Source organism: Orbicella franksi, chromosome 14, assembly GCF_964199315.1.
Source record: "Orbicella franksi chromosome 14, jaOrbFran1.1, whole genome shotgun sequence".
In the NCBI taxonomy this organism is placed as follows: Eukaryota; Metazoa; Cnidaria; class Anthozoa; order Scleractinia; family Merulinidae; genus Orbicella; species Orbicella franksi.
The window spans coordinates 22,679,977-22,702,901 of record NC_138158.1 but is presented as its reverse complement, the minus strand read 5'-3'; the positions used below and the strand labels follow the sequence as shown (position 1 = coordinate 22,702,901).

At 38.4% G+C, this 22,925-nt stretch overlaps 2 protein-coding genes across 3 annotated transcripts in view; one reads left to right on the top strand and one right to left on the bottom strand.

The window, feature by feature from the left end:
• The window catches only part of LOC145467104 (radial spoke head 1 homolog), a 48,752-nt gene that overhangs the window by 18,294 nt on the left and 7,533 nt on the right, over positions 1-22,925 (top strand). The window lies entirely within an intron of this gene.
• On the bottom strand, positions 546-21,246 carry LOC145467082 (adhesion G protein-coupled receptor L4-like). Of its 2 annotated transcripts, none has more exons than XM_081450602.1 (28): positions 20,722-21,246; positions 17,138-17,250; positions 16,458-16,635; positions 15,236-15,568; positions 14,250-14,531; positions 13,612-13,734; positions 13,339-13,458; positions 12,849-12,955; positions 12,466-12,678; positions 12,292-12,360; positions 11,701-11,815; positions 10,999-11,172; positions 10,343-10,415; positions 9,930-10,059; positions 9,744-9,790; positions 9,196-9,331; positions 8,697-8,794; positions 8,340-8,445; positions 7,734-7,896; positions 6,960-7,026; positions 6,666-6,732; positions 6,428-6,516; positions 3,503-3,629; positions 3,087-3,128; positions 2,725-2,895; positions 1,615-1,728; positions 1,095-1,217; positions 546-692 (listed from the first exon to the last, which is right to left on the bottom strand). In XM_081450602.1, the coding sequence occupies exons 1-28, from the start codon at positions 20,825-20,827 to the stop codon at positions 546-548; spliced, it is 3,633 nt and encodes a 1,210-aa protein (XP_081306728.1). In that variant the 5' UTR covers positions 20,828-21,246. The 2 variants fall into 2 exon arrangements, with proteins under 2 accessions (XP_081306728.1, XP_081306729.1); XM_081450603.1 differs by having other exon boundaries at positions 1,095-1,213; positions 1,614-1,728; positions 20,722-21,245.

Below are 22,925 nucleotides of genomic sequence, written 5' to 3'. Positions count from 1 at the left end.
ATAAGGAGATAAAACACCACTGACATAAATAAAGATTGCGCTATTTTTGCATCATACAAAACGGAATAATTTCTTAATTTACGGCTACTTGCATAATCCATAAAATTGGACCAAATATTATCTTTGTGCAAAAAATTTATCCAACGACTAATTATCAATCTCGCTCCACACTGAGTCCAGGGACTTCCATATCTTGCCCTTTATTGTAACTAGCTCCTTCCCAGAAAGCGGAGAACGATTCTACTGCTCTTGTACATTATTGCCTTCTCCGCGAAATATCTTTAGCTGTCAATTCCAAGTTCAACAAATGCAGTTTTCATATTTTGTGGGGTAAACTGTTTCCACCAACGTTGAAGCTATTCCCCTCATTGTAAGACTGGAAGTTAGTTTACTGCGAGGAAGCTGGTTAGCACATGTTACCCGCATGCGCACAAGCGAGGTTTCTCTTTTTCCTCTCCCACCACGTATATTACGAGGCCATTCAAAAGAAACATGTAAAATTGCCTGCTCTACAGGCTGAACAGGTGCTCATTTTTTGTCAATCTTCAGACCTCGGAATCGTTTTTAGTTTTGTCGAGGTTGTTACAGTCATTTAGTATAACATCCGGGAGATTAGGCTGTGAAGCACTCTCACAAGAACACGTCAAACCGGTTTCAACTGGTACAATGTCCCTCCCGCTTTCCTCGGAATTCTACAAGAGAATTTCACGAGTTAAAAAATAATCGCTGCATTGAAAAGCTAATCTACAGTTACTAACTTGCCATTTTGGAAAAATACAGCCTTTATCTTTTATCAGCGACCTGTGTGAATATGTTCAATTACACAGCCATCAAATTATTGCAGTATTTACTTTGGAAATACAGCCCCTTGACATTATTCACGAATGACTGATTACTCAGTCTGTAAACCAAGCCTTCGTTATTTAAAAAAATGCTTTGGTGTTTGTTTGTTTTATAGATTCTGATCATGATATTCTAAATGAATCAACAAATCTTTGCATGCAAAACTACTTTGCAGGAAAAACAGATACCACTCAGCAAGTTGTCGAATTTAATTCACAACCAGTCTATTCTGTCGTAATTTTTTAAGTTACCTGTATCATTTCTGGTTCAAAGTTTTCCAACTGATTTCCCCCATCAATCACCTGACTCTCAGCTGATGGTGTTTCCTGCTGATTCTCGATTCCCTCGTTATTTTGCACACAATCATCTTCTGCAAGTTAACATACATACGTAATGTTAGTATTAAAATTTAAGGACTTTTCGTGACTGCTACTTGACACCCTATCACGCCCCGCACCCAAACTTTGCAAAATTGCATTGTTCATGTCAGCAATACGTAAAAGAAAAAAAAAGGAAGAAACTTCAGTTTTACGTGAAAAAATAGGGAGAATGTAGGGAAAATAAGGACATTTTTGTGACTGCTACACGGAACGATTGTAATCCCCTGGGACTTTTCAACGATTGCATGTACAAAACCATGTAATCTACTAGATTGAGTATCTAGATATGATCTTGCCCGTATGACTAATTTTAATGTCTAATTTTAATGACGTCACTTCTCGCAAATCGCAGCCGAGTACGGTAACGTTTCAAACCAGTTTCCCTCTCACCTACTGTTCCATACATCTGACTCATTTCCATTGGTCGGTTTAATCCTTCTCGTAAAGTGACGTCATCTTCGCCAGTCACTATGTTTGTCCTTCTTTGAATGGAAGTATGAGTGGCCTGAAATGGTCATTATATACGTTAGAAAAAAACAGTTGCTTACACCATATGGAAGATGACTTAAACTCTTCCTTTAATCCTGTAAGAAGGCAGATGGTGGTAATCGAAATATAAGTCTCTGTTGAAAGAATTTCCTTTTTACCCTCTTTCTTTTATTACGTGGGTTGTTGAAACGCTGATTATAGATCAATGATCTAAGGGGAAGGAGCACTGGCTCCCGTTTTTGTTTTAAAAATGTCAGGCTCAAAGCCCGAAAATTGTTCGTCTCCTCCCTATAGTTTTTACCTAAGAAAGACGCTCAGCTCGGATTTCAAACGGAAAGGTTAGGGTCACCATCGCTTCACACATTTCATACATCATATTTCATACATTATGACCATTGTATGTAATGTAACGAATGTCTAGATTCATGAAAACAGTGTTACAGAAATCGCGCCCTGCTCAATCTCCAAAGTAAACGATGAAAAAATTAAAAGGAATGCTAGTCTTTTTTTCCACCACTCTTTTATCTTCCTTTCCCTTTCATCGTTTGGAGTGATTTTAAGTTTTTTAGGAGTCGTGAAATCAAAGTGAATATGGACGACTTAGTGCAAAGTATTGACATGGTTTTCATAAATCCAGTATTAACGATGTTATATCAGGAGAGCCCATCATTAGGAGCGTACAACTCTCATACTAAGCCTTTGTCACGGCATTTTCACATACCGGTCTATTTTTAGGCTTCTTTTCTCTCGAAATAGGGCAGTTCCGGCTTACATGAGCGCGCATCGGTAAGGAAAAAATAGCTTACCTCACCCGATCACTTTTTCCAGTGAAATGATGACGTCAGTTAAAACTAAGTCCGTGCTTGTGATTGGTCACTGAGGTTCCTGCGGGGGGGGGGGGGGTCTGAATTCGCGGTAAATTCAAACTAAAAATAGATCGGTCCGTGAAAACGCCGTGACAGGAATAGTGATGGGCTCCTGATTATATCCAACTAGACAAAGCATTGCATACCTTTGAAGAGTCTATATTTGATTGTAACGTATTTCTTCTGTTTTTCCCATGTCGTTCCTCCCACGTTCTAGAACGACTACATGAGTCTGATTTATTCCATAAGGGACGACCTGTACCGTAGGCCTGCGAGCGTGTTTGACAGCGGATTATGCGTAAATACTCTGCGCGCACCTATAAAAGGAATGGCAAGAAAATACAGGCCAAATTTGGTAACATAAGTTCATGATTATTCTTCAGTCCATTTAGCGTGTTAATAAAAATTATAAGAAAAGTGATCTTTCTGAGACTAAATTGCACAGGATGAAAGAAACATTTGCGAAGCATAGGCGAATTAAGTGATATCTGAATGTAAGTGGTCTTACCTTTTCATCCCCGACACAGTGAAAGAGAAATATCAAGAGTCCCTGGGAAAGAAGACAAATTATCATTCAGTCAGAATATATGATTTCGTCTGGCAGGAAATAACTAGCGACTATAAACAAATCATAATGCTGCATAAAGGGCAAGTGAACTTAAAACTTCCAACCTTCAGCCAGAATTTGATAAAAGTGAATTAACAGCCATGGCGAATTTGATAAGCTGACATGTTGATCGTTCTTCCTCCAACAGAGGGGTTAAGCTCGACACGTCAGCTTTTCAAAATCACTTCGGTGGTTACTTAACCTCCATGTTGAAAATTAACTCGGTGCTATAAGGGATCACATACTGTGTGTATCATCATTTCAACAACATGCCATTACTGTTGAAGTAAAATGGCATTTTTTGTAATAATACCTACCTGTAGCGTGTTAAATATGTTAAAGAGGTAAGCCATAAATATGGTATCTTGATTGACTACAAATACTCCAAAAATCCAAGTCAGGCCAAGAAGACAAGAAAGTAGCGCGCAGCCCTTAGACCAGTACCTGTTGTACACAAAGAGAATTATTTCATGTACTTTGATTGATTTATCGACTTTAGTCGTTGTATGATATTTTCCTGGTATAAACCCTGGGTTTATGAAACTCTTTATAAAGATTTCTGCTTGGGGTTGTTAACGGGGAAGCATATATTGTATTATGAGAAACCCACTGTAATCTAAGGTTTCTATCTACTATTTATTTTATGTATGCACTATTTTTAATTAGTAGAATTCTACTAGTATACTAATGCAAATGCTGTAATCTGATTGGCTTAGCCATTGAACACTATCAGCCATTAGTGTGCAGTGGTTGGAGGTCGTCTAGAAAATGGCGACGTTTTTTCGTTTTTCCAAAGTTTTGGAGAAAACTTTTGATGCAAATGGGTAATTAAATTCCTGAGAAGTCTAAACGAAGGACATTTACGGTTTCTTGACTTTTAAAGAAGTTGAAATTATTGAAAAACTGATGCGCGCGCGTATACAACTTCAAATTCAAATGACAATTCAATGCGAGCGATCTTTTTCAGGCGCAAAGATTAATAATACGTCAAGACATAACTTGAAACCGTTATTTGAAGTAAATTTTAGTAAGAATTCTACTCAAACAATTAGATGTAATAGATCAAAAACTCGTGCTTCGTTTTTCATCAGGGGTTCCAAACACCGAGAAACAGATGAAAGCACGACGCCGAAGGCGGAGTGCTTTTATTGTTTCGAGGTGTTTGGAACCCCTGATGAAAAACGAAGCACGAGTTTTTGAGCTGGCTTCTCAAAGTAGCATGAGAATTTTTTTCGAAGAATAGGTAATTAGTAGGCGTGCTCAATAGGCTATTGTCTGTTTTTTATTCATATGGTAAATGAAATGAATCTTTTATATGCGGCCATGTGGGCAAGTTTTAAAGGTTGAATTTTTAATAAATTAACATTATGCCGCGTGATGGAGATCGAGTGGAGATCAGAACGTTTTCGAGTTCCAAAAACCTCTTCTCAAGAAAATGTTTTGGTGAATGATGCTGTTCCAGTTTCAACTAAGTATAAAAACAAGTGGGCTGTGAACATTTTTGCCGAATGGCAGAGGTTGAGAGAGGTTAAAGTTCCGGTATTAGATTGTGGCGGTCTCTTCAAGGACTACGATTTACACAATGTTACCGCTGTGAGTGTAGATATTGCTGGAATGGACGCTCTGTCGCTGAACTATTGGTTGTCAAAATTTGTGATGGAGGTAGCTAAAAAGTCCGGTGAAAGATACCCTCCGAAGTCTGTTTATGGTATCATTTGTGCCCTCAAGCGTTATTTGGAGGAGAAAAATGGATCAGAAGCTTTGAATCCTCTGGACGCTAGTGACAAAAGGTACTTGACAACTTTTAGACCGAATTGGTTAGTAATTTAAAATGCACTGTTTCAGGACTTTAATTTTGTGTGTTATTTTTTGAAGGTTTGTCCTTTTCCGACGTTGCTTAGATGCCGAGATGAAGAATGGCGTTCGAGAAGGGCTTCACATTAAGTGTAAGAAAGAGGAAAAGGAGTTTGTGAGCGAGCAAGAAGAAGCAGTATTCTGGCAAAAGAAATTGCTGGGAACTACATCAGCTAAGTCGTTATTGAACACGATCTATTTCTACAACGGAAAAGTTTTTGGGTTGCGGGGGGGAGATCACAGAAATATTGTTAAAAACAACTTTGAAATTGGTCCAAATTTTATTAAGTTTGAAGAAAATGCCTCTAAAACTTATCATGGAGGTCTTTGTGATCTAAAGTATGTGCCGCGAGTGGTCAAGCACGTTTGTCATTCTATTGAGGAAAAGCACGAGCCGTGCCTTGTTGAGATATTCAGATTGTATGTAGGGTTAGTTGAGACTCATGCAAAGGAAGTTACTGCATTTTACTTTAAGCCATCAAAAACTAGGTTCGCATTCGATAAAGTGCCCGTAGGCATCAACAGCTTGAACAAGATTTTGCCTGACATGTGCGACGCGGCAGGCTTTAAACGCAAAACCGCTCACAGTTTGCGCGTTTCTTGTGTTTCCTCCCTGTTCAATTCTGGGGTTGAAGAAAAATTGATTCGCGAAAGGTCGGGGCATCGTTCTAATGCATTGTTGCAGTACGAAAAGCCTACAGAAGAAAATGTGTCTAAAGTTTCAAAGATCCTAGGTCCAAGTGTTGTTAGTACAACTACATGTTTTACCACAGAGAAACAGGATCAATCTTTAACGGATGTTGTTTTCCAGAAAGGAAAATTCAAAAACTGTACAATTAATGTAACGATGTCTAAGAAGGAATAATATGTTGCTGTATTGTTGTTGTAAGCAATGATTTAAGCGGGAAAAATGCTGTATTTAGAATTATAATTAAGACTGATTAAAATTCAAGTTTCTTGATCAGTGTCTTGATCAGTTTTTGAACTAATCTACCGTGTGTTGATCGGTATGTTCATTGGGTATCAACATACATGCACCTGACCCAATTGATGCGAGCTGATTGGGTCATCAGCTCATGAATAATTAATGAGTTTGAGAATATTCGTTCTCGATTTCTATGAGGTGATAGTTGATGAGGCCGAAGGCCGCATCAACTATCACCTCATGAAAATCTCGAGCTCATAATCTAATTGTTAAATAGTGCAATGTTCTGTGAATACAATTCTAATGAATAGGTTAGGGCTTATATTCAAGTGCACCTGGTAAACGGAATATTTCGTTAACAGGAAGATGGACCTGTGTTGCTCTAACTGGGGAAGGATTTATAATTAGGGCAATTATAGCCGTTTGCGCCCTTGTGTACCCATAGTCCTGCTCTCCGTCTTACCTTATTTTCTCGATGCTTGTGTCGCTATCCTTTATGCTTCCTCGACTTGACATGATCATAAACGTCTTCCCCAAGCAAATCAAGTTAAACTGTAAAAACAGTTATAACACATGATGAAAAATATGTAATGTTAACTAAACTGTCAATCTGTCCTTCGGGGCTTCCTGTTCAAAGCTGTTCAGGGTTGTTTTGGGTTGTCAAATTCACTATTGATGTTTCAAAGAAGACGCACACTTACCAAACACACGAGAAGTACCGGTCCTACAAAGGCCCAAGTAAAATGCCTTTCGAAAGATAACCAGCAACTGCAAGATACGAAATTAAAGCTATTTAATATTTAAACGCAAAAGTAACCAGTCGAACTAACAGCTTTCCGACTAAGCTAAGACGACGACCACAAAGCCCATTGAACTCTCCACGTTAAATAAACGTCTAATGGTCCTAGTTATCGATCCCATCTTAGAACGACAGGGATCAATAACTTTTACAGCTGTGTTCTAGAAGACAACGACTTCACAAAAATGTTACTTACAATTCTTCTGTTCCGTAGCCTTCGTGAAATAACAAAGCAGACCCACCAACTATAATAGCTGGGACACCTGTGAAAGTTCAATAGACGCAAGGTTAAGAACCAACCATATTGTATTCCATTATTTGTCTCCTTGTCTTAGGTCCAATTAACTCTGATGGGGACTCCCATGTGAAAGGTCGGGGGTGCCCGTCGGAAAATTTGAATTAAACCTCCAAGGAGACCAATCTGAGCGTGGCTCGAACTTTTTTTTTTTTGATCTCTTTAAGATGCCACTTAAAACGGAAATGACAGCGTTTTTTTATTATTTCTTCGAGTGCAACAGGATCGTAATCTCTTGAGTGCATCCTAAAAGATACCTTGAATTCTTAAACTAGCGTTTCGTCCAGAAAGCCCTCAGTCAGACCAAAATCCGTAATTTACACCCCTATTTGAGACAACACACATCCCCGACCTTTTCATATAGGAGACCCACCCCCCCCCCCCCCCTCCTGGCCGGGACAGTTGACTTTCTGACAACCGAGCTTTATAGTGCAACTGAGCTAGTACCGCATAAATTCTTGTTACTTGAATATGACGGCGATTCCGGGTCTTACACATCAAATAAGCACTCGTCTGTTTCGCGGTCGAACTGATAGCTTAATCAATAACGGTTGGCGCGAGGCTTACTGAAATGTTTGAGGGTGTTTCCTTGAATCTCAACCGCGGGGCAAGATTAATTTCCCCAGATAAAGAGTAAAACTTAAATTAAGTTTAATCTATAAAAGAAACTCTTACCCCAACCACACAGCATGAACACAGCTTTGTCTCTTGCTGACCGAGTCTTGGTGCGAAAGATTTTGACGAGCAAAAGGTAAAGGACGATTCCTTCAAGCGCCATCCAACAGAACGACGACAAGAAGAGATAATGTAGGGTAATAGCGATTGTTTTACAGACAATCTGCAAGAAAGAGAATTGTTATTATTATAGTTATTAACAGCGACGATCAGTTAACACCGGACAAAATCTACTCGAATTTGTAGTAGAAGTTGAAAAAATCGATTTAAAACAATCTTATTTAACCCAATCATATGGTGGGAGAAATCTGCTGTGGTCAGAAGCTGTTTCATTTTGAGCAAAGGAGGTTCACATGCTCAAAATGCCCAAATTTCGAAAGCCTGAAATCCTTGAGTTCTCGAACCAAACCTCTAAGAGAAAAGTATAGACACTTTCTACTGGCATAAAGGCACCTTTTTTTCGTAATCGCAACTTCGCTTCTGAGGGAAGCTAGTAACTGCTCGTATTCTAGGGAACTGTTTTGGGATAATGCTGATGGGTTCTTTTTCAAAGTAAGTCTCATAGTTTTGACGATACAGCCATGAATATATATGCATATTTAATACCTTGTTTGCAGTCTTGGTAACGCCGAACAGAAATAAAGTTTCCGCCAAACCGAGGGAAAGCGCCAAATTAGCGTGAACAAAGTAACGGTGACGAGTGTTTCTAAACCTGAAAGGCAAGACAAAATTTTTAAGCAGTCAGAATTTTATCGCAATGTTTTGATATATAATATAGAGTATATCACAACAGTACCACAATTAGACTGAACTAATAGATGCGTCGTCTCTTGCTCGAGAAACAGCTAAGATTCGACCTGAAAGTGATAATTATGTCATAACTGTGAAGAGATGGGTATAGTGTTGCTGAATGGCTGTTAAGTGCGCACGCGCGAAGATTCACAAGCGAGTAACAGTTCTCACCTTAAGAACGCGAAGGTGAGAAAAGATATGGACAAAGCCAGGATGGAAATGGAGATACCAATGTACGAAATCAGGCTCAATGCAAACTGGTGTTTCTTCTGTTGATAAAATGTTAAGACATTCATCAAATATTCAAAAAGTTTCAATTGACAGATAAGCTGCGTAAACAGACACCTTGACTCTAAAACTTTGGTCTCAATGTCGTGGTTCGAAGATGTCATTGTCTTGAACTAGGACTCAAAGCCAGTCTCACTGTAATTTTTCTCCTTTTCGGACCTTTAGGCTTTGATAATCAATACGAGACGAGCGAATAACAAATTCTAACCTGTTTTAAACATTTTAACTGACCAAACTTAACGTCACAAAATCAGTGGTTGACAGGTGAAGCTCAATTAAAAACAATGTTGATTAACTAACAAGAATCTGGAAGTCCAATTGCGCCTACAGAGATTTCAAAATAAATGGCATTTGCTACTTGATAACACCCGTGAGAACTTACCATTACGTCATTGTCTGGTATGTCGATTACGCGCATGAGCACAGCAAAGCTTGTCAGATGGTAGCACTGGCACGTGGTATGACTGGAATTCCTCTTTGTCAAATGACAGCCTGCTTCTGACCAGAAACCGCGAGGACTACACAAACAAAAACTACGTCTAAATCATATCTACTTTTTGATTTAAAGATAGGGCTCTGTTTGCAACCGTTATTTTATTCGTTGTTGTCTTAAACAAAGCATGGGGATTTAATACGCCCTAAAAGGAGCCACGTCACGGTTTGTGCATCTTCAAAAATTTAGCCTATACAAATGTTTCAAGTTGGTCGTTTGTAATCCGTGTTAATCTTCTCCATCCGTAATCATCCTTGTTCCTTTATGGTTTATTATTATCTCTTTAGTGTTTTTCTATCTTGCAAACATTTATTTTCGGTGTTTCTTCAATTTAAAGGTAGTTTTGTACGTGGCCAAAATAACTCAAAATACCGTGATTGGGCTCCGTTAAGTGCAAATTTAATCGAATAGAAGTGAACAGTTTTCTGATAACATACCTAGACGTGTTCCAAAAAACACAGCTTGCTTGACCTTTGTCGCTATCCTGCGAGATAGAAACAATTACAAGCCAAAGATGAAAAAATTGAGACTAAGCAAATAATTCAACGAAAAAACTACACCAATGCTTTGACCCAGGCGAGCTGATTTCGTGGCAAATTTATGCTGTACTAATTTACACCAACCTGAGTGTTTTTAAGAGTCAAGGTGACGGGCTCGTCAAAGCTGTTAATTTTCATTGGGTGCAGTGAAACGGATGTTATCTCTGACTCGATTCTACCCAAGTCACTTCCTTCTTCAGTCGGCTCAGGCGATCTGAATAGTCAAAGTACAAAAAGATAAAAATGAAAAATGCGGTATTCGGGTCAAATCACAACCGGAGCATCTCCCGATTTTCGTGCAATGAAGCAATCTGGAGAAGTGCTTCTTTCCCCTAGGTGTGATACTAGGCCAATGCAATGTTAGGATAACCCAGGCATTTTGTCAATTTGCTCAGCAAACAATTTACCGGTACCCATTTGTACCCCTGGGTGGAGATGGGCACTGTGAAACTTAAATGCCTTTCACTTTGACGTAAACGTTTTTATAAAAAACATACCTGCTTTCCGCGCTCGGTTGCATCAATGCTTTTAGGTTACGGAAGGACGCAAAGGTTATATATTGAGTCTCGGCTGAGAACAAAAAGAAAGGGCAAAGATTTAGGCTATTTTTGTAGACTTTGGCGTGTCCAGTTTTCGCTTGCATGTCAGTAATAAATAAAACCCGCTCTTCGGCCTCTGAGAAGAACAAGTTGAAATCAGCGAAAAAATAGAGGTTGTTGTCACTGTCCTCTAAATATTTTTCTCATTCTTCTACTGATAAGAAAATCCCTACCTCTTCACATGTAAATATTCTAGCAGTTAGCAGTGAGTTTGCCAAGGTTTGAACCTAGCTATGTGGCCTAGTTAGCAGAGTTTAGGAAGTATTAATTCACAGCAATCCGAACTCCTGTTGGGAGAACTTCGAAAAACATTTTTCCGAGTGTCAGTGCTTAAATTTTGTGCAAGCAGACATTGGTGCAATACAAATAACAGTACACGTGGCAAAAATGAGTCTAGAACCGTTCTTTGTTTTATCTTGCGAGTAATAATAATAATAATACTTTATTTATATAGCGCTATTTCTATCACTATCCAATAGTGCTTTACAATGAGTTTAAGAATATCTCACCATGCATGTACTCGACAAATGAGAGGAACACATTACGTCACTTACCTGGGTAACTCTCATTCTTCTGCAACATGAGCACGGAGCCTGGTAACAAGACGCTGCTAGACGTAACATTGCGCATGTTCCTGGTGACGTCATCTGTGGGCTTCGTGTTCCTGGATGCTGGTGGCATTCGCTGCTCAACTGGATCGCGGTCTTTTATGGCCTTAGCACTCAATACTTAAAAGAAACGATTACATAGACAGTAACAAAAATTAGCCACTGGCGAAACGTCTGAATATTGTACATTGAATTAATCGTAGACTGCATACAGCTGGACGTAAATAACAGCAGTTGAAGTGGTTTGGAAGGTATTGCACTGGGCACACGTTTGGAAAATCTTTCAAAAATCATCCAGTACGTTTCCGATGCTTATTGAGCACTACCCGAGAATTCTCCAACACTTATCGAGCATTACCCGAAGAGCTTCCGAAGAGTTTTCAATGCTGAAGACCATCGCCCAAAGAGATCCCGAAACTTATCGATGAATACCCGAAGGGTCAGGATACCTTTCAGACTCTACTGGAAGAATTATCGACATATATCGAGCACCATCCAAAGAGGTTCCTCAATTTATCTAGCATCACTTGAGGAGCTTCTAAAACTTATTGAGCGACAACCGAAGAGTTTCCCAAGATTACTGTTTACCCCAAAAAGAGTTTCCTATAATCATTACCCTAAGAGTTTATGGGTCAGTTTATGACTTACCAACGTTTGTTGCCTCAGATACACTGGCATCCCTTGTGAGTGCTGTTTTGGCCAAATGTAAAGCAACAGCATCGACTCCTTTTAAAAGTTTACTGGCTTCAGCAACCATTAAATCCTAAAATAGACAGTACAGCTATTTAGTTTATGAGAGCTATGGAGTTTCACAGCTAAAGCAGAGGGAACTGAAACAACGATTGAAAACAAAATGTTGTTTTAAAGATTTTAAATTCAACGTAGTGTCTGCCTCAACTGTGCAGCATCGTGATGACAATTTTATTTATATTTGAACGTATAAATATTGTAAATATAGATCGGGTTCTTATAAGGTCAGTAGTTTTTAATTTTTACTTATTATTACATTGTTATCAGGTCTTTCTTCTATTTTATACGACACGACACCACAAGCTTTTAGCTTTAAAACTTATCGTGTTAAAATAAAGGGTTTCTGTTCTATTCTTCGCAGCTCATTGCAAATATTTTGGGCCTATGATAACTTCAGCAACTGCTGTCAATGGTACAAGAGTTGTTCGAATGCAAATTTTATAATAAGCTGATAATCTGTAAAGTTTCGCCTCCTTATCTTGCTCGCACATTTGGCATAAACTTCCAGGACTCAAGAGCTTTGCTGTCCACAATGTTACTGGAAGACTTCACCACGGCCTAGAAGGTAACAAAGCATCCAAAAAAAGACGTTACGCTCCAAAATACAGCGAGAATAAAACCCTATGGGTAGCATAAGATAGATTAAACCATTGAAAGACAGACCTGAGTGATTTTTTGGACTTGTTCAGCTCTCTCGCTTGCGTCAGGGTATTGTTCATAAATAATGTCTAGACTCTTCTCAGAAATCCTCTTTATGACGTCAACAGCTAGCTTGAGGTCACCAGTCTGTAGTGGAGTTTGCGCATGCGTGAGGACGGCGGTGACGTTGACAAGTTTCATGGCGATCTCAATGACGTCAGCGTCAGGATCGTCAAGCTAACATTAATGGAATAAAACACACATTGATTAAGAAGTGCTTCCGTTCTCGAAACAGCTAGGAGTGGGGACCCTTATTAAAAAGCAGTTGTATCCTATTAATATGACGACAATCTGTATTAAATCGGTTTGTCCATACATTTGATTTAACGCATAGTTTCTAGTACTACCTGTCGAGAGATTTCCGTCATTTCCTCTGAGACGCATTCACTGAGGTCAGGAACGCTCCACACTGCACCTCCATCAGACATTTCTAGACAGGGTCTCTTAGCGATCCCTGAAAAATGGATAATAATTGCAACTGGTTAGTGACGGAAACGCTGTGTCAGCTATCAGGTACGTAGTTAAACTTTCTACGTTCGTAGCAATCTAGTGTTTTTTTCTCTCTTTTTTTTTTTTTTTTTTTTTTTTCAAGTGCCCATACTACTACTTTTTCAAGTACGCTAGACGATTGTAAAGCAAGCGAAGAAAAAAGTAAATAGATATTATTATTCCCTGATCGCTTTACTCTTAGCAATGCATTGTTTTTGGTTTCATTTGCCACTCTTAGTATAAGTGTAAACCATGTTGAACGATTACGAATTTTGTACGAGTTTGTACGGCGTGATTCAACAAGTTTCACTGATCACTTTTTCGAACAAGGATCTAATTAAAATGTACCTCTTGCTCCACCAGGACAGGGTGATAGCGCTGTGTTCCCTTTTGACGTCATTGGCCACGTAATGTTTAAGTAGTTGTGGTTGTCACAATATATGTGGTTGTCGTTGTTAACTGCTTCTTCTGAAACAAGAAAAGAATTCTTAATAGTACGAATTTGCAAAATATGTTGAGCCAAGCTATGAGGTTTTGCATACACAAAATAGCCTTCTGTAGACCCTCTTGCGGCCTTTTTTTCTCAATCGTTCCTCATATGAACTTATCAATCCCACAAACCTTTGCAAGTTTTTCCGTCACCAGTCCATCCCGGAAGACAGCGACAAAAGTAACTCCCTCTGGTATTTATACATTCAGAGTGATAGGAGCAAATATCGGACATTTCCGAACATTCGTTATTGTCTGTGAGAGAAAACAAAAGGCAAAATAGACTTTGAGTCTAAACAGGACTAATTTTAAATTTCTGACTGAATGATTGAGAATTAAACCCAGATTACTAAGCAGATTTTTCCACCTATCGACAGGTTTCTCGAAAGCTCAACAGAGCTTTACACAAAAGCAATTATTGCTTTGTCTTTTTGTTACGTAATTGAAACAAAACACCGTGAAATATATTACGTATTTTTTCAATAACACCAAAGAAGTTAAGACACTCAACCTTCAGTGGTTTTTCCAAAAGTCATATCACGATTTGTCGCGATGTCGTTGAAGTAACTCAGTGGCGCAAAATTTTTTAGTTTCGTCGTTGTAATCCTGTTTAATCTTCTCCGTCCTTAACTATCCTTGTTCCTTTGTAGCTTATTGTTATCTCTTTGGTGTTTTTCTAGCTTTCCTTCAATATAAAGGTAATTTTTTACGTGGCCAAAAATAAGTCAAAATACCTTGACTTCTTTTAATACGAAATATTTAAAACTCACCCATAGTGTGAAAAACGACTACAGCCGATGCGAGAAAAGAACCTCCATTCTTTTCCTGAGCCTGTACTTTGATTTTATACCTGGTCAGCTGATCAAGACCTGAAAGTAGCACTGATGTATTTGACGTCACTTTGTCAATGATGTTATTGCTTCCCCTGGATGTAACTCGGTAGGTCACGCGACTGCCTGCTGCCGTTATGGCATTCCATGAGAGAAAAACAAAATTCCAGCCAAGCTTATGGGCTACAACTTTCAGGATGTGAGTCTTGTTGTTCACATGAGCTGTGGATGAGGAAAATCAAGGAAAGGGAACATACAGGACAGAGTTAGATTTCTTTCCTCTGTAGTCCCGACACATTAAGAAGGAATCCACCGGTCAGAAGTTCGAGTAACAAGTGGACAAAAACTTGGTGCTGAGATTGTTTACATCATTTCGCAAACTTCTGTGAGACTGCTTTCACTATCTTCTCAAAAAAATAATTCCTAACATCGATCAAATGTCGAAAACGAATTTTGAAGTTCATATGAAACATTCGGAAATACCCGGCGGTGAAATGAAACTGATGGTGAAATTTTACCTGTGTTTGCACAATTTCTCTGAACTTTGAAATTTATTTTCTCGAGTTTTCACGAGAAATTGTTTTCTGGTATTATTTTAGGTAGCTATTTATATCTTTAGCGTCAAGAAAACGTAAAAAAGACTGTAAAACACCTAAAGTTATTCTAGTGCAAGGTTTTTGTCCATTAAAACCTGAAATTCCTCGATTTCCTATCGGATTTCGTCTTGATTTAGAAGAGCTATTTCAAAAGCGGACTTCAAAAATCATGTCCAATTTTTTCCTTTCACAGTTTTAAGAGTTTTAAAGTAACATAAATTTGCTGAGTAAGACGCTAACCCTTATCCGATGATTTTCGTTATTCTTGTCACTGGTCTACAAACAGAATGTATTCAAATTGTTAGAAGAAATGAGGATTTCATCTCTTACCTGGTTTAGTCGGTAAATTTCCAATTTCTGTGATCAAAACCCGCTTTGTAGGGTAGGAACGAATATTTCCAGCCTGGAATGATTTGTGAACTTCTTTCACCAACACAACACTGACATACATGCGATGTGGAACCGGCAACCTTGCTTTAACCACGCAAGACGTTTGGTTTGTTTCACAGAGTAATCGCACATGAACCCGCCCCTTGGGTCTCCTCTCCATAAACAATCTATAGATTACTTGGGTGGTCTCTAGTGAAACAGCTTTCCAGTTGATTTTCAAACCTACGACCCCTCCACTCAGACGTTTTACTTGCAGGGGAACAGTAAAACGAGCTGAAAATGTAATTCATAATTAAGTTGGTTAGCTTAGAACGGACAAGTGACATTTTTGGTTGATCTTCTTTTGCAGAATGTAACTTGAAGCAGTCAGGAGTATTGCGACTCCCCTTGGTAGGGATTTTATTCATTATTACCCTGAGTAACAGGCCTAAGAGTAGTAATAGGGCGCGAGCAGAAATAGTAAGGAGCGATTTGGAATGGTACCACACGCGCGGTGACGTGGATTCTGCACTTCACGAGTGCTCTCGCGTGTTTTCTCGTTCTCTCTTATTACTAGAGCGAGCACTGCCATGCAGGCTACTGTCGCATTCCTTTAATATTTTTCAAATATTTAGGTTCAAAACAACTGGTCCGGCTCTTAGAAAGCTTATTAACTCTGATCCGGGATAAGTAAGCCAAGAGGTTTAATTTAGTCGCTTTTTGAGAGTTTTTATTAAATTCCGGGCCGGGTTGTTCAAAGCCCGATTAAGCTAACCCAGGATTAGCGAAAATCTTGATTTCAGTTTTGTAACTGAGGTTTTCTGTTTATATAGTTTGGCCTTCAGTTTTGAGTTTGAATAATCTCAAACTACACAAAACATTGCACAACAAAAATTAATACTTCGGTTAATTTTAATCATGGATCAGAGTTAATCGGCTTTTGAACAACCCGTTTATAACTTCTTGTCACGTTTTTCAGAAGTTCCGCATTACGAGAGTTTGGTATGGCAATAATCCACTGAACGCAATGAGTGCAGGCGCAAGAGGTCTTTCGAGCTCACCATTAATTCCCTTAGCGGATTTCGCTAGAAATGCGAAGTAAGGAGGGAAGAAGTTGGCTCACGCGTTCTAATAACAGTAGAATATATATACGACTTGATTTCCAGTGTAAAACAGAACTCACCATCTGTCAACGTCTTGGCCAAAACCTCACAGTAATGCTGCTCTCCTGAGTGATCTGTCGCCACAATCCTGAAGGCGTAATACGTTATAAAGTCAAGATTTTCAATCAACTTGTGAGACACTTCTCCAACTTGAAGCACGGTGACTTTATCTTTGGAATATAACGGCCAGTAATGGATCTAGGAAAAAACAACGAGGTAATCCATTAAAATAATGAAACGACAATGATGTTTCGTCGACATTTCAGTTAAGACTTCCCTGAACTTACAACTGGCGAAAAGCATTATTGAAATGGCTGTAAACGAAAAACAAGATTAATTATTCTGATATATCACGTGGAATATCGTCTGATATTTCACCAACGAAGCCATTGACAAAATAATTTAAATCTGGGTATTTTCTGTAAAATGGAGAGCTAAATCATTCACCAAATAGACTAGAATAAATGTCATGAATAACAAGCGTTCATCGTGGTTTTTTTGTTGTTGTTGCTGTTGTTGTTTTTTTGCTAGTTTTTACAAGCGACCAACTTTTCCCTTACTTGAGATCGCCTGAGGTGTGACCCAAAAAATTCCATATAAAGACTCATTTTCGCGCGTCAGTGTAAGCCAATCAAAGAAACCACCCGGATCTCTCTCAACAGACTTAAGGTACATGCGACATTACTAAATACTCTCTTACAGAGAAATCTCTTTTGTTCTGCAATTCGTTGCTCTTGCTAAACGTTTGCCACGTCAACAAAACTGCCGTCGAGGAGAATGCCATAGCAGAGCAGTTTTGAGGCTTTCCAGGACCTGAAATGAAACAAAATCTATGCATTACCCTTCTCAAACTCGTTTATTATTCATCCAGTTTAAACAAGGGAAATCATGACCGATGACCGTAACGGTGTTATGATATCTGATCTTAATTAGTATAGAGTTTTTACGATTTTATTTTTCTGTTTTCTCCTTAGTTTTAGTTTCGATTGAGAAGATATATCAAACACTCAAGTAAGTGTTTGACCACATTTCCAAACACCTCAAAGTTCGTCAAAAATACTCCGCTGCGCGTCGTATTTTCAACTCTCTTTTCGGTGTTAGGAAATGTGGTCAAACGGTTTTTCATGTTTGAAATATTACACTCTTTTTTATCAAAAATTTGTTTTTCTGGCTGAGGCTGAATATTCTTATTTTTCTGCCGATTTTAGACTGATAATATTCTTGTGAATATTTCTAGATTATAGTTTATGACATTTCTGTTTCGAATGTATTTAGTGTCTGGATGATGTTAAAGTAATTTTGAACGGGGACCGCGGAAGGGGAGGGGCTGGTAGGGCTACAGCCTTACCACTTTTTTGCTTGGGTTGATTTTTTAGGGATCCAGATGACATAGAGAATGTATTTATTTTACCACTTGAAAGTAACAAAACGGAGGAATAGTGGTGACCCTTCTTGGCCAGATTTTTAGCCCTACTACTTTAAAATGGCCTCCGCCGTCTCTGTTGGAGCCAGTCTGCAGGCATTTAAGCCTAATATGACGCCAATAACTTCTTGCAGAAATGTTGTTAGCATCGACCATACTGGCTGGTGCTGTTTTTGTTGCTTTTATACAGAATTTTATTTTGTACCGAATTTTATACAGTTTAGTTAAAAACATGTAATTGTATTGTATTTAGAAATTTTCAACGCAAAATTATGTTCTTTTCAAAACCTCAGCCTCGCATTTGTTCTGAAAATATTCTTAAAATTTCGCATATTTAAGCCTCAATATTCTTATGAAACGTATTCCTACAAAAAAAGTAAGAGTGCACATCTTGTCAGTCCTTAACGCCGCTTTAATTAAGTAAATAAGATTACGTAAGAAAATAATGTTCCTATAAATACATGAAACTACATTTGATTGATTTGATTTGCAATTCACTGGGTTTGTATTTCAGCGCGGTCAGTGGACTGGTGAAGACCAATGAGAAGGGAACTTAACGAAACATACATACTCATAGTCAATCTGGTCAGAGTGATTTCATCCATTAATGATTGAATCATCCTATCAATTTTTTTATGTCTTTTTTCACGCATTACACACCCTTTCTATGCCCACTCCCGCTTCTAAATTTCGGTCTGAAGATTTCTTTTCCAAATTAGCTTAGTTTCGTATGTCATTTTGGGCTGAGGTTATAGGGAGCAAAAGTTGATAACGTTAATTAAATATATCGTGTTCCTAATTGCGTGTTTTAACAAATTGCTTGTGCTATTCTGGTACATGGCCCGGGTACATGGCTCCTCAGCTTTAACGAACGAGCCTCCATATGACGAAGTCCTCGGTATAACGAACGACATTCTTCGCCCCAGCAGTAGTAAAATGTATGGAAAAGAACCTCGATACAAGGAAACCTCGTCAAAGCGAACATATTTATTTTTTGCAGTTCCTTGGCCCTTCGTTATGTCGAAGTTTCACTGTACCTGACGCATTGATATTCAACTAATTAGTCTACTTTTATCCTTAAATAGCTAGCAGACAACATAAAACAGATCTTATCGACATTAAAGAACAATATCTTTGTTCTTATGTTTTATCTAGTTATTGGGTGAAAATGCTGGGTTTCTTCTATCTGTTCCTTGTTCGAACCCTTTCTGAAAGTTGTTTCAATCAATCTCGATCATTCTTCAGATCCCTGGATGCCTTTAAAATGGTTCTTTTTGAAACAGAACAGCGGATCTGGAGAGCTCTCGTGACCTAACGAGTAGTCACTTAAGCTAAGATCCTAAAACATCCACTACAAAACTGTGACCTACTAGTTCAAGTTACAGCTAGTTTAGGAGCTCTTGTATAGTTTTACCAGTCAAAGCAAAGTTTGTCAAACAGTTTTCTTACAAAACAACTGACTACCTTTTTTTTAATAGCCAATAAATTTCTCAAACTCATACACAACCTTTGACTTGTCCAACGTAGGCTTTACGCTCATAAACCTACCAACAGAAACCTCAGACAGTCGAAAATCCGGCCTAGGAAATCATGGCGTATACATAGTCTTGATGTGCATTTTGTACGACATACTTGTAATGTTTCGCTGAGCTTTTAATACTCTTTCAGGAGGGAAATCTTGGCCACAAAGGATTAGTTAACGGGTGGAACAATTGACTTTGAAAATCCTGGGCGAGTTTATTTCGCCCACTCTCATCTGATTCAGTCAAAAATAATTACACTGTTGTTAGTTCAGTTCAGTGAATTTATTCACTTGTGAAACAGCGAACCACTTGATATGATTCAGCCGCAAATGGAAAGTAATGTCATCAAGAAATAGAAACTAGTTTTTTGTGCCATACAAATGATCTTGAGCGCCATCAGAATATCTTTTTCTAGTAATGTTAAAACTTTTCAGTTACTTTATTGATTGATTCACGGTTATTTTTTTGGTCAGTATATTTAAAGCTTCCAATCAATCATTCAATCGTTTTCCATATGTTTTTGTGTTCGTGCTAATTTTACCTAAGGGAATTTTTAAAACCCATTAGCTTTGCTCGTCAGTTTCGGTCTAATGTCGCACCAGCTCCATTTAAGGAAAGCCTTACATAGCCAACTGGTATCATATTGTTCGTGAACTTTCGGTTCAACCTCACTATCAACATAACTGTGCGAGAACTGAGCAAAATTTTTATATTCAGTATAATACATAGCTCGTTCTGGTTGAATAATTTAATCGGCGTAAAATTTACCGGTTGATTGTCGGTTAAAGTCACGACAAAGCGTAAATCTTTAGGTAAACTTATTCAGTGGGTGTAGATAGTTTCCAAGCTCGTCTCAGCTACACAGTGTAAACATAACTGGCCAGTGCGCGTAGCATGTTTACAGTCAGTCGAAAAATAGTGATCAGACATTAGCGACAGCTATCTTTTTGTTTTATCTTTGTAACCAATATGACAATTCTCGATTAAATTTCTGTCATGTCCTTAGAAGAAAAGAAAATTATAAACAAACATAAACATGGCATGACAGAGGCCATTTCTCTTAATGCTGGTCCAGTTTTTGTAGTGCAGTGCGGCTCGAGAACTGATTAAGATTTGCAATTTTCTGCCGGAATATCCGGCAACTTTACATCAATTTACTACTAAAGCATGTTTGTAATTTCCAGTATTTTAAACAGTGTTTCAAAGCAAAACAAAACGGAGTGCATTATTATGTCAAAATTTTCGAATAGCAGGCTTGTAAGGTTAAAACGAGAACTTTATGAATTGTGTTGATACAAATTATAATACAAGAAATTGAGTTATTTTAGACGTATTTACCATTTTGTTTGACTCCTGAAGCCCTGACTGTTCCTCTAAACGTTGACGTCATTATTATAGGCATGAACCACAGATAAACACAAACTTGTAGAATTCTTGTAGCCATTAGTAGCTTCACTGTCAATTCAAACTTCGGTTATTTTTGTCGCTTTCTTTTAGCTCCACAATTAGACTCTCCGTCAGGCCCGGCGGGCAAGTCAGTTGATTGTCAGAGACTGAACCGTTCAATAAGCGATCTTGATGAGGAATAAATATGTTTTGCCCGCAACATAGAAGACTGCTTCAAATGTGAAGCGACCAGATCGTCCAAAAACCCAGTGTAAAACAAGCTGAAAGTTCTAACACAAGAACTAATTGGTTCACAGCTAAGTTCTTTCAAAAATAAATGAAGCGACCCGTGTCCGACCACTATCTGTCACTACGTGATTTCAATATCTTTGGCATGTCGCTTCATGTCAGCCGCCTGAGTAATCACCATTAGCTAAGAGAAAGGTCATTTGAAAGCGAATTATATAATGCGACAAAAGCATTTACGCGATATAAGGTTTGGATTCTTCCTTGCGGTTTCCGGCGAGGTGACGCCCATATAAAACAAGGAAAACAAAATCATTCTTCTTCATGTTATGCCATGGTGTGCCAGCCATAACGGTAATTGATTATATATTTACCTTCTGTAATGATATGTTTTTTTTATTGCCTGATATACAGTCACTTATTCTATCATGGTGTTCTAAACGAGCAAAGGTTATCTAAAAACATTCCTTTGAACGACTAGATTTTTCTTCATACTTTTTTTCTCACCAATCAGATCGATATGTTATGTATATGAGCGCTTTTCCGAGTTGGCTTTTGCCTCTTTGTTTAACGACGCCTTCGTGCAAAGCCATTCACTTTCATGAAATCAAGCTCATTTTCACACGAAACGTTTTCTGTACACGAGAAGTTGTTTTGAAACAGAGGCCACAACAACTTGGAAATGGCCCATGAACGTTGCATTTTGATTTCCAAGGTCACACTTACATTTTTATGTACATTTTCTTTCCTTATCCTACGAGAAATGTTATTTTTGCTGAAAGCTTCTTTCCTGGAATGAAACATGTTTAATCCTAGTGACCTTTTTTTTTATAATAAGATTTGCAGAGTAAGACTTTAATCCCGCCTTGCTGAGGACTGAAGAAGTTAAATTTGATATATATCTGGCTTCAAATAGTCATATTTATTTAGAAAAATGTATATTTTGACTACAATCGCGAGGTATTGAAAAACGTCTTTGTCACTTCATTGTAAAGTTGACCTCACTTGTTTTCTGACGCTTAATATAAACTAAGGAAATCATATATGCCAAAATGTCTCTACATATCGACAAAAGGGGTTATTTCCAATTCCGCCGTGAAAATCCACACCTTTTCGGTGTTTGTTCCGTTTTGTTATTTGTTATATGCATGATCGGGCTATAACTGCGTTGGCGAGCAAGTTTTTTTTTTACAAAGATCCATAAACCATCGTTCAGTAGTCACAAACGGTCTGACATTTTGCCTGCTAGCGTGACGTGTGGCCCATGCTGATCTCTTACGGAACTCAGAGGAATTTGAGAAGTTGATACCGTGACGTATCTCTACTATAGGGCTTTAGTACACTTCTGGGTGCTACTGTGCAAAACTAAGCGAGGCTCGTTAAACCAGTGATTTTTCCACTGTTGCATGGAAACTAAGGTGGCCAACAGAAGCGGAAATGACGAAGACCCAAACAAGGTCTGTACGTGTAGATCATACGGAAACCACTTATGATATTGGCGTCACTTTGAAGAGCAGTCCTCAATAGATGACAGAATCCCATTAGGAAATGAGAATGTGTTACGTTAGGAGGAGCCGCGTGAAAAAAAAAAACTGGAATACGTTACGTCAACGTTTTCAAGTTTGACGACTACCTATCGAGATCTCGTTGTAATGTTCGATTCTCGGGCCCTTTTTGCATCAATTTCTAACAGTCTTGAGCCCAATACGTTGGTTTTGGTTTAAGGGGAAAAACCGGATAAAAATCCAAATTAAAGAGACGTGGGGTACACATGTCTAGACGGCCGTATCCATAGAGGTCAAAACCAAATACCGGCGGAGGTCAGGCGAGGCCATGATATCGTAGTTTTAAAATTCCTTTTATATTTCTCTGGTGTGGGATCCAACATCCTGCGATAAAGGTTAATAAAA